Source organism: Drosophila kikkawai, chromosome 3L (genome assembly GCF_030179895.1).
Source record: "Drosophila kikkawai strain 14028-0561.14 chromosome 3L, DkikHiC1v2, whole genome shotgun sequence".
NCBI lineage: Eukaryota > Metazoa > Arthropoda > Insecta > Diptera > Drosophilidae > Drosophila > Drosophila kikkawai.
In genome coordinates this window covers 15,146,002-15,156,577 of record NC_091730.1, presented here as the reverse complement: position 1 = coordinate 15,156,577, position 10,576 = coordinate 15,146,002, and the positions used below count along the sequence as shown (strand labels likewise).

General features: G+C 48.3%; 2 protein-coding genes across 2 annotated transcripts; one reads left to right on the top strand and one right to left on the bottom strand.

Moving 5' to 3' along the window:
• Positions 1–907: 907 nt before the first annotated feature.
• On the top strand, positions 908–3,347 carry LOC108075040 (regulation of nuclear pre-mRNA domain-containing protein 1B). The gene is made up of 4 exons (XM_017167307.2): positions 908–1,240; positions 1,316–1,992; positions 2,053–2,196; positions 3,051–3,347. Exons 1-4 carry the CDS (start codon positions 1,090–1,092, stop codon positions 3,201–3,203), a joined length of 1,125 nt encoding a protein of 374 aa, XP_017022796.1. The 5' UTR covers positions 908–1,089; the 3' UTR covers positions 3,204–3,347.
• A 51-nt stretch (positions 3,348–3,398) lies between these two features.
• On the bottom strand, positions 3,399–8,981 carry Oseg2 (intraflagellar transport protein Oseg2). Its single transcript, XM_017167304.2, has 5 exons — positions 8,943–8,981; positions 8,469–8,814; positions 8,126–8,412; positions 7,025–8,068; positions 3,399–6,962 (listed from the first exon to the last, which is right to left on the bottom strand). The coding sequence occupies exons 1-5, from the start codon at positions 8,979–8,981 to the stop codon at positions 3,411–3,413; spliced, it is 5,268 nt and encodes a 1,755-aa protein (XP_017022793.1). The 3' UTR covers positions 3,399–3,410.
• Between the last annotated feature and the right edge of the window lie 1,595 nt (positions 8,982–10,576).

The window sequence follows — 10,576 nt, the reverse complement described above, 5'->3', positions numbered from 1 at the left end:
CTTGGTTCTTGGCCGGGGTGGGTGTCAGGTCTACTGATACTGATGACTAGGAGCGATGGCGATGGCAATGACGATGGAAAGTCTGTAATTGAAATGAGAAAAACAAAAAATTAAAAACTAAACAAGGCATAACTCTGTCAAAAATGCCTTAATTTGCATTCGGAAAGCGGTGTTATGTTAGTTTTTACAAGGCTAACAAATCTGCATACTTAGTTAGAAATTGAAAATTTTATCAAATTTTGAGAATTTTAATGATGTAACCCCTTATAAAATTTTGAAAAAATTGATTAAAAATTTTTTTCTTCTGGACTTAGCCAGAAAGATGCGCCTGTTAATGCTGATCAAGAATATATATGGTTTATGGGGTCGGAAATGACTCCCTCAATGCGTAATGAGCTTCGGACTGGAAATAAAATACCCTGCCAGGGTATAAAAATTATAGCTTCGTTGTTTTTCAAAGTATGCTTATCTACTCTCAGATATTAGCTTTTTTTATTATTCTAGAATAATATATATAAATTTTATAAAAATCGGACAACTATATCATATAGCTGCCATAGAAGCGATCGGTAAATGTATAAAATATGTAAAGTTGGGAATGTAAAACTGAAACTGTCAAACTGTATACATGTAACAGGAATTTTTAAGCAATGTTTTGCACCATTTTATCTATGTCTTGAACCCAGAGTCCTAAAACAAACGATTCTTCTATCGATGATATTTTAAATTAAGCTAACGTTTCAAGACATGTGTTTGTCTCTTCAACATTTTATGAACAATTTAATAAAGTCTTCTTTATAATGCTTCTAAAATATATGTTTAAAAATATCGATTAGTTATTTTCTTCGTGACAAACGGCAGCGATAGTTGGGAACAGTGCGATTTTCCAATCGGCGCGCTATCGAAGTTTTGCCAGTTCTAGGTCACACTGTTGACAAAAATCTGGGCCGGATCGACGAGAATTTTTAAAAGTTATTATATGAGACTGGCCACAGGATATCGGGGAGCAGGAAGTGACTAGAAGACTTCACTTCAATTCGTGTTATCAACACACCGTAATACCCTGCAGCGGAAGCAACTAGAGCAGCCATGTCCGCGTTCACAGAGTCGGCGCTCCTAAAGAAGCTGGCCGAGCTGAACAGCAGCCAGCAGAGTATCCAGACGCTGTCCTTGTGGCTGATTCACCACCGCAAGCATAGTGCGGCGATTGTGAAGACCTGGCAGCGGGAGCTGGAAAACGGTACGTACTGAATATCTGTGGAGTTTCCTGCACCGGTTACATAGCAAGTCACCTCCCCTTCCACCCCTTACTTAGTGTCGGAGCCCATGAAGAAGCTGACGTTCATGTACCTGGCCAACGATGTCATCCAGAACAGCAAGAAGAAGGGGCCAGAGTACGGCAAGGAGTTTAGCCATGTCCTGGCGAAAGTCTTCTCCCACATAGGCGAAAAGTGCAGCACGGATAAGCTGCTCGGTAGCTTGGGCCGCATCCTCAACATCTGGCTAGAGCGGGGTGTCTACGATCCCAAGGTTATAGCCGATTGGCGGTCGCGTCTCAATCGGGAAGGTAGCAGCAATGGTGGCAAGTCCAATGGCGAATCGAACAAGACGGAGACCAAGGATTCAAAGAGGGAGGAGAAATCGGAGCGACGGGAGAAGCGTAAGCACGAGGATCGTCACTCCAAGTCAAAGCGTCAGCGGCATCATCACCACAGCAGCAGTGCCAGCTCCTCCAATCATGCTGCAACAGCGGCAGCGGAGGAGAACATTGTTGCAGAGCAGCCAGAAAATGGCCACACCCCGCCTTACCTGCCACTGGGTGAACCACCAGAGCCCGAGGAGCTAATCAAGGCGCTAACCAGTATCGAGAACTCCGCCTCCAGCGATGCGGTGGTTCGTGAACGGATTGCCAAGCTGCCCCAGGAAATATCAGAGATTAGCTGCATCAGCAAATTGGAGGACAAGGACAAGGCCAAGGCCTTGGCCCTGCAGGTGCGTGGGATAAATAATAAACTTTATATCTGCAATCTGTATAAACCTTTCCCCTTGCAGGTCAACGAAGCTGTGGACCTGCTCAATGATTACAATGCTCGTCTGGCGGCCGAAATGGAGGAGCGCACCAAACTGGCCACCATGCTGCGTGACTTTCAGGCAGAGCAAAAGGAGCTGCTGTCCCAGGCAGAGCAACGCCTCGATGTACGTTTAGCAGGGCATTTATATGGGGTTGTAACTTAGGAGGGGCTATACATGTAAACGTCTAAGTTTTGTCAGTTTTCGTCAATCTTTTCTTTAGGAAATAGTCTAGTAATCATTGTGAAACCTTGAAGACAGGTAAAAGTGGGTTAAGATATGATTTACAAATTTATAAATAATATTTTACAAAATGTAATATACGCCACAGTGCCTCGATATTTGAGTTTTAAAGCTGGTAATTCGTATCGGTAATCCAATAACCAAATCTTTGTTGTATTTATTATACGTTTATCTTCTATTTGAACCTAAAAAAACCAAAATAAATGAAAACAAAATAAAATTAATTCATTTTTTAACAAATATTTCAATTTTCCGAAAGTCAGGTTTTTCTTCATAGTTCCTTTTAACAAAATTTACGTTAAAATAGAAGATAATTTCATGCTGATAATAATAGTTTTTGATTCACTCCGATATGTGGCATAGTTTTTTGTGAATCGTGTTCCCTAACATCGGTAAAAACGCAAAAATTAAAAGTAGAGAGAAAGCAGTATAAAGTTTTTAACGTTAACACTCGTATGCCTTGCTTAAATAGTTGATTTGAGGCACTTCCCATTGGGGATTGGATAGTAAAACACAGTATATTCCATAAATAATAAACTATTTGTTAAAATTTTGGTTTACATGTATATTCCCCCAATAAACTGTCCTAAGACCCTTCCCTATCTGTCATAGAGAAGAATTACTTTCTCTAACTTCTTCCTTACCTTGCCTGTTTGTTATTAGTTATTTAGTTATTGATTTTGTTAATTAAAAACCTAAAAATTAAATATAAATTTAATTACTTGTTTACCTTGCAGGAACACAAGAAGAAACTGGCCAAGATGCTGGGCCTGCAGAAGGAGATACACGACCATCTCTCTAACCTGCCCGATCTGACCCAATTGCCGGATGTGACCGGTGGACTGGCGCCCCTGCCCTCCGCTGGCGATCTCTTCAATGCCCTGCACTGATAACCACAACTGAAAAAGAAACCACTTAAAGTCAACCCTAGCGTTTATACTATTATATATATATTTGCAATTGTCCCCCGTACGAGCACCATGTCCTAAGCCCGCATCCACTGATTGTAATCCCCTTTAAAACACACACTAATGACGGTTAAATAGAGCATATAATTGCAAGCAAAAACTGAATACAGAATCCAATCTAGAGTAGAGTTAGTGCATCACGTAGTTGGCAGCTCCCTGCCATTTTTCGGTGAAGGATATTATGTCTGCCACGCCACTGCCTGGCGACATTTTCACGGCCACCGAGAACTTGCTCCAAACATCGCGATTCACTTGATTGCTCGACCCCTGAAAGGTGACTGGGTGGCGACCCAGAACAGGGAAACCACTCAGCATGCAGGGCAAGTCATTGGAACCCAAGCTGGACTCGTACAAACCACGATCATCGGTGGGCAACTGCTGGTCCACCTGCTGATCCATGCTCACTGCAAGCACCCATTCGCGCACCTCTTCGTGCAACTGCGGATCGTTCTTCAGGTGTATGTCCTCGGGCAAGGGCACGGAGCTGGGAAAATCAGTGCTAGCCAGATCGGAATGATCCACCAACTGGCCAGAGCCCTCTTCGATGGCCTCGCACACATCCAGGTAGTGATTCAACATGACAAAGGCCTCCGACTCGCGACCTGCCTGGCGGAGATCCATCCCAGCTTCGTAGAAACCCTTGTCCACCGGAAGGAGATCCGTGTGCCTAAGGAGGGCCAGCGATAAGCGCAGAGCCACCGGCTGGAGGGACTGCACCTCCTTACACACAGCCCGGGTGGCATAGTAATGGGAAATCAATAGGAACTGCTCCAGGCTGCTTGTAAATGGGGATTGAGCCTGTTCCGGTGAAGCCTTAAGAGACTGCAGCAGCCGGAAAAGAAAGTCCCTCAGCTGACGCCACAGAGTACCTCCCTTCGACTGCTCCTCTCTGAGAGCCAGGCAATCCAGAGCGATTCTGGTGTAGATATTAAAGTGGGCCTCAATGGGAGGAGCTCCATAGCTCAAGTACAGCCCCAAGGCAGTGCTGGAGCTTCCCTCGCGAATGAGTTGGGCAGCGTAAACCGCCACATACTTTTGCAGCACGGCGGGATTCAGCTGCTTGGCCTTCTCTAGGCAACGCTGCCACTGACCCTGCTCCGCCAGAAGATCTAGAGCGGAAACTATGTCTATGTCCGCCAGCTGCTCGATGTTGCCCTCGTGCTTCAGGCACGACTTTTGCTGCTGCTCCACGTAGGCCAGCAGCTGAAGATCGGGATCGATTTCCTTGGCCAACCGGCGGGCCTTGCTCCACTGCTCCGTCTTGATGAACACATCCACCGCCTGCTTGGGCATATCCGCGGCCAGGTAAAGCTGTGCCGCCGGTCCAATCTGCTTGATGGCCAGCAAACGGGGTCCCAGGGACTGGGCCAACTCCTGGGCATCCTGACCCTCCAGGAACTGATTGCATATCTCGGCGGCTCTGAGAAGAGCTCGCTCCAAGGTGGCCGCATCCTCGGCATTGGACGAATCAATTTGCATGAGGCACTCGGCTGCCTTGCGGAACTGCTCCTTCTTGGCAAACTCGGCGGCCTTTTGCAGGTAGGCACGTGAAATGGAGGCGGAATCCTCAACGGACTGCGCCTGAGCCTGAGCTCCTCTTTGGAGCTGGGCCTGCAGGCGCCTCAAGTCATTCAAGGCCGCCGGATAATGCTCCTCGGCGATGCGGAGAGCATCTTCGTACAGAGATTCCTGCTTATAGTGCTCCACAATCAAGTCGGGCCTCTGTGCTCGCAAAAGGAGCGCCTCATAGTCCTTGTAGTTACGAGTCTCCAAGGCAGATGCAGCCTGCCCTATCAGCACCTCACCAACTGCATCCGGCAGATGCATTTCGGCCACATTGAGGGCCGCCTGCCAGTCCCCGGCATGTTGGTACATCAATATGGCCTCCCTCGGCTTGTGGGCTTTCAGGAACTCTGCTTCCGCCGCCTCAAACTTACCCTCATCCTCCAAAGACATGGCTATCTTCAGGTGAACCTCATCTGTGGGTCTGCCCGCAAAGCGACACAGCTCCATGGCGAACTCAAACTGTCCCGAGTCGCAGGCAAAGCCCACGGCTGTGTCCAGGAGACCCAGCTTGCTCAGCAGCCGGACGGCGCTCTCCGTGGGCATGGACTTGGCCCACATGTAGGCCACCTGCTGGCTGGCTCCCTCGGTTCCCTTCTGCTTGGCCACGCGATAGCCATCCTCCCAGCGGCCCGAGGAACAGTACATGTGCACAGCAGATTTCCAGTCCCCGGAGGCCACAAAGTGCATCTCTGCGTTCTTGAGCTTGCCGCGCGACTCTAGCTGTCGCGCCAGATGGAGATGGGTGCTGTCCAGCAGATCCTTGTGGTGGCGTTCCACCAGCCGGATCATGGAGTCGTAGAGCTCCCGCCGCTTGTACATGGCTATGGCCAGATCCGGTTCGTTGACCGCAATAAGGACCTTCTCAGCGTCCCTGTACTTGCCCTGCTCCTCCAGGGTGATGGCCAGCTGGACAAAGAGCTCCCGCAACTGCTCCGACTTTAGATACTTCTCACCGATTACATAGGCCCGCTCCCACTTGCCGTGGCGGTTCAGTAGCTCAATGGCTTCTTTGTGAAGATTGGCTCGCACCAGCATGTCCTCCGCTCCATCCAGATCTCCGGCAAAGGCCAGGTGCTTGGCTAGGTCTACGGCATAGCGTTGAATGAGCTCCGGTTCGTCCAGAACCTTGGCTATTTGGACAGCCTTTCGCCATTGCTTGGCACCCACGGCAGCCTCCAGAGCTTTCTGGGTGGCGCCCGCCTCTATGTAGTGGTTGATGGAGGCGTCCAGCTGCTTGCGGCTCACCAGCCAGTCGCCCCACTCCTCCTCCAGAGAAGTCACCTCCTGTGGGGCCACCACACGTCCCAGTTCCAGGGCTCGGGCATAGGCTCCTCCCTTGCGGTAGAGAGCCAAGGCTGCCTCTGGACGTGACAAACGATGGGCTATGTCCCCGGCCAGTTCGTAGAGCTCGCAGTGAACCAGTCCCTCGGTAACTTGAAGCATCACCTGCTCATCCTGCAGGATGTGCGGCGTCTTTAGGGCTAAACGAGCAGCTCTTGCCGGTTTGTTGGCCTTCAGGAACAGCGACATGGCCTGCTGGAGTTCACCCTGCTCCTCGAGCACTTGGCCAGCCTTCTCCTGCTGCTCGCTGCTCAGGAGATAGTCCATGTGCTGCTGCTTCAGCTCCGAGATCCTGGCATAGCCTCGCCTCTCCGCCAAAGCCACGGCTTCGTCCCACATGCCCAGTTGCTGGTACATCTGCAGAGCAGCTTCGATGTCACCCTGCTCAAGGTAGATCCGTTCAGCCGTGCGCAGATCGGAGCCTAGGAGAGCCATCTTGGCGCGAACCTTAGGACAGAGAATACCTGGTGATCCAGTGGACTCCTCGAACTCGTCTGCCTCCTGGATCATCCCAGCCAGGTAATAGGCCTTGGAGACGTTGCCCAAGGCGGCGTAACAACGCTGAGCCACGCGCAGGTTGCCATCCTCCAGCGATATGATAGCCAGATTGTGCCACATGGCCTTGGCAGCGGGTTTGTCTCCCAGGGATTCCAGAAAGTGGACAGCTCGTCCGAAGTCACTGTCATTGACAGCGGTTCCAAACTCCACCAGACCCTCGTCCAGCTGGTAGCTGTGCTCACTTGGTCCGTCCTGGGAACGGACTACAGTGCGACCCTGAAAGAAATCCAGGTGTCAGGTATAAACCGGAATTTTTACTCCTTATTCTCTTTACTTACATTCTCGCGCAGCACCTCGATGGCCTCACCACGGACGCTCTGCAGGGTCACATGCTCGGGGAGATCAATGTTGTACCAAATGGCCAGGTTGGCGTTACTCTGGGCCACCACAACATCGCTTTGGGGCACCCACTGGACGAAGGATATATTGCTCAACAGGCTCTGCTTTTTCCCTGTGTAATTATCGACCAGAATAAGGCGCAGCTTCTTGTCCCGAAACAGAAGCTTGTGGGCCGTCTCGCTCAATTCCAGCCAATCGATCTTGGTCTCGTGGTTGATCTGGCCACTGGTCAAGCGACTCACCAGGTCCACCACGCAAATGGTCTTGGCATCCAGGAGAAAGGCCAGCTTCTTGTTCTCCCGTCCGTTTCCTCGCTCGTTGAGTCGCACGGAGATCACATGGGGATTCACAAACTCTGTCCGGACAGATCCCAGAATGGCATTGTCTCCGTACTCCACCAGGCTTAGTTCGCCGACATTGAAGACCAAACACACGTTGGGATTCTCAAAGTAGAAGCGTTCGTGGTGACCAGAGGCTGTCCAGGGCACTTCGCTGCTCAGATTGCGGGTCAGATCGCACAGTATTAGAGATTCCTCTGTGCGGGCCACCAGGTAATTATCCCTTCCCATTATCCTCACATCATCAATCTCCAGGCCCAGTTGCGACTCGATGGTCAGCTGTTGCGAGGGCTCTGTTAGGGAACGCACCAAGAGTTGACTGGGCGCCACGAAGATCAACTCAAACTTATCCTGCCACACGGTGCGTCGCAGCACAGACTCAAAGAGGAGCACTGCCCCGCTGACAGAGCCTAAAGCCAGGCGGGCACCATCTCGACGCCACAAAAGCGAGCTGAGGGTATACAGGCAGGCCACTTCCTTGCTGGCGCTCTCACTCCAGGCTCCCTGGCGCGGACTCCAGGCAAAGATGCGGATGCGGTCGAAGCTGCCGAAGGCCACTGCCTGACCATTGGGACTACAGGCGGCTACCGTGAACTCCCGCTCGCCCTCGGTTCGGGAATGATCAAAGGTGCGCAGCTGGCGGCCCTATTATTAGTAATATATTGATTATTTCTGAAGGTAAAACCCAGCAAGACATCTAACCATGCTGTCGTAGAAGATGATTCGCTGATCGCAGCCGCCGGCGCAGAATCCTCCCTGCGGCCAGGCCAGGGCAAAGGGCGGAACCGGATGCTGTACCACTCGGCCCAGGGGTTCGGTGGCTTCGTCCGTCATAAAGTACCGGATAATGGTGCCATCATTGTGGCCACTGAGGAAGCCAGTGCCCTTAGTGTTGGCGGCCAGGGAGATGCAGATGCTATCGCCGCCATACAGGCTCTGCGACTTGTTGCTTTTGCTGTGCAAGGCGCGTATCTTGCCATCCTCGAGTCCTTAGATTTAATAATTAATTATTCATTTAAAAACTAACTTAATAAAATTAATTCACCTGCTATTATGGCTCCCGAGGTGAGCCATATTAGGGCAGTGACCGCACTGGCCTGTGGAAACTTATTACAGATCACTTTCTTGTCGTTCCAGGACTCGCCCAGCTTGTAAACATACACAATGCTATCACTCTGACCCACCGCCAGCCGGGTGGAGTCCGGACTGAAGGCCAGGCCACGTATAACATACGAGTTCTTGCCGTTTGCAGGATTCGCAGGCTTTGTGCTGAACTTGTCTCGCCTTTCGCCGGCATCATCGTACAGCAGGATGTGCCGATCGGCGGTGGCTATGGCCAACTTCTGTTGGTTGGGTGACCAAGCCAGGCCAGCAATGCGTTGGATTTGCTCCTAAACATCATTTTGTTTAGGGTTTCATAGGGTTTTGTCAAACAAAACAAATTTCACAAGAATAGGAAATGTGGATTTCAGGATATTTTCAAGCCTAAGGCCTAATTAACCTTTTCTTTTTAGCTCACCTGACCCTCCAGCAACGTTCGCAGGTATTTTAACTGCATTTTATTATTTCTTTTATCTATATTTTTTATTAATCTCTTTAAATCGTAAATGTTCCCTCTTAATCAACAATTTTCAATTGAAAATGTGTTAATTTTTCATTGTGTTGTGGCCCTATGTAGTTGTTGTGGCAACCAGGAGGCCGCCCCGGCAACCACCAATTCCCATCCGAAACCCTCCCCCTTCATGTTTCCTGCGGTGTTGTGTCTATTTTCTCGGCGCTTCCGCTTTGCGGTGCCATTCTAAATAAATGGCCTTTGTTTTGGAGATGCAGCAGGTGCCGGGCCTGCCACAGGATGGGCCAGGATGTGGACCTGCCTTACGAGTGGCAGGCAGGCATTAAGTGGGGGGAGCTCGAAGAGAAGCCACTACAAAGCTGTTGCTTGCTCTGCACAGAACAGTGCTGACTAGATTCTGAGAAAAAAATAAGCTAATGATGAAAAAAAAATGTTTAAATATCGAGCAAACATACATTTTCATGTTTTTGAAAGTTTCGAATAAAATAAATAGGTTACTAATTCAATGATTTTATAATTTTCTTTGATATTTAAATTTGTATAGCTTCTTATCGTATATATAACATAAATTTTAAGACTTCCTACTATTAAATATCCCAGGTTGTGTTTAAATCAAGCTAAACTGGCAACACGGCGTGTGGGAAATGGTGGAGGGGGAGTTGTCCTAGTCCTGTGCAGAGAGCTAGAGAGACGGCGCATGTCCTGTAGAGAGCGGAGAGCGAGAGCTCTTACAGGTGTGCTAACAGAGCGGTAAAGAGAGCTCTTGATTGTGGTGGTGGTAGTATGAAGTACGGGGGTTACCGAATAGGTATAAATTCTAGTGACGCCATCTACACGGTTTATTTTTTGAGGGTATAAGACATTTTATAGCTAAAAACTTCTATGCATAATTCACTATACAAACAAGAAGCAGAGTATACTACTTATATACCCATATAAAAATCACTGCTTTATTGTTTTAGTGGTATAAGAAGATTCTTATACAAAACAGTGCAAAAACAAAGAGCAGAGTATACTACTTTCTGTTATACACCCATATAAGAATCACTGCTTAATTCTCTTTAGTCGTATAAGAAGCTTCTTATAAAAAGAGCAAAAATATGCTAACAAATTTAAAATATTAGAGTCTACAACTTTCTGTTATATACACGTATAAGAACCATTATAAATGTTATTATAAAATGTTACATGTATACATAGAAGTATCTTGTATTAGAAGCAGTTTCTACTACTTGCTGTTCTATATTCGTAATAGAAACGGTTAAAACGAAGACTATAATATCAAAATGAGTGACGCTACACGGTTTATTTTAAAGCATTCTAGATCTGTACCCACATGGGAGTTTATTATATTTTAGATTTTAACGATAGCGAAAAAGGCGAAATATGGTCGCTTGGAGAAAAATGCCTTTAATTAAGCTATTCAAGTTTTTGTTGTTGCTTGCGTCAGCCTGTATCCTTTTTCGGTCAACTGCTTGAAAGGATAATTGATTGACTCAACTACTTTCAAAAAGGTTCACTGATTGCGCCTGCTTGTATCCTTTTTCGCTCAACTGCCTGAAAGGATAATTGATTTACTT

Coding starts and splice junctions, on each gene's coding strand:
- Oseg2 (XM_017167304.2), bottom strand. CDS start 8,981: ATGCAGTTAAAATACCTGCGAACGTTGCTGGAGGGTCAG. Junction 8,815..8,942: donor GAACGTTGCTGGAGGGTCAG/GTGAGCTAAAAA, acceptor AATGATGTTTAG/GAGCAAATCCAACGCATTGC. Junction 6,963..7,024: donor TCGAGGTGCTGCGCGAGAAT/GTAAGTAAAGAG, acceptor GATTTCTTTCAG/GGTCGCACTGTAGTCCGTTC.
- LOC108075040 (XM_017167307.2), top strand. CDS start 1,090: ATGTCCGCGTTCACAGAGTCGGCGCTCCTAAAGAAGCTGGCCGAGCTG. Junction 1,241..1,315: donor GCAGCGGGAGCTGGAAAACG/GTACGTACTGAA, acceptor CCCCTTACTTAG/TGTCGGAGCCCATGAAGAAG. Junction 1,993..2,052: donor CCAAGGCCTTGGCCCTGCAG/GTGCGTGGGATA, acceptor TTCCCCTTGCAG/GTCAACGAAGCTGTGGACCT.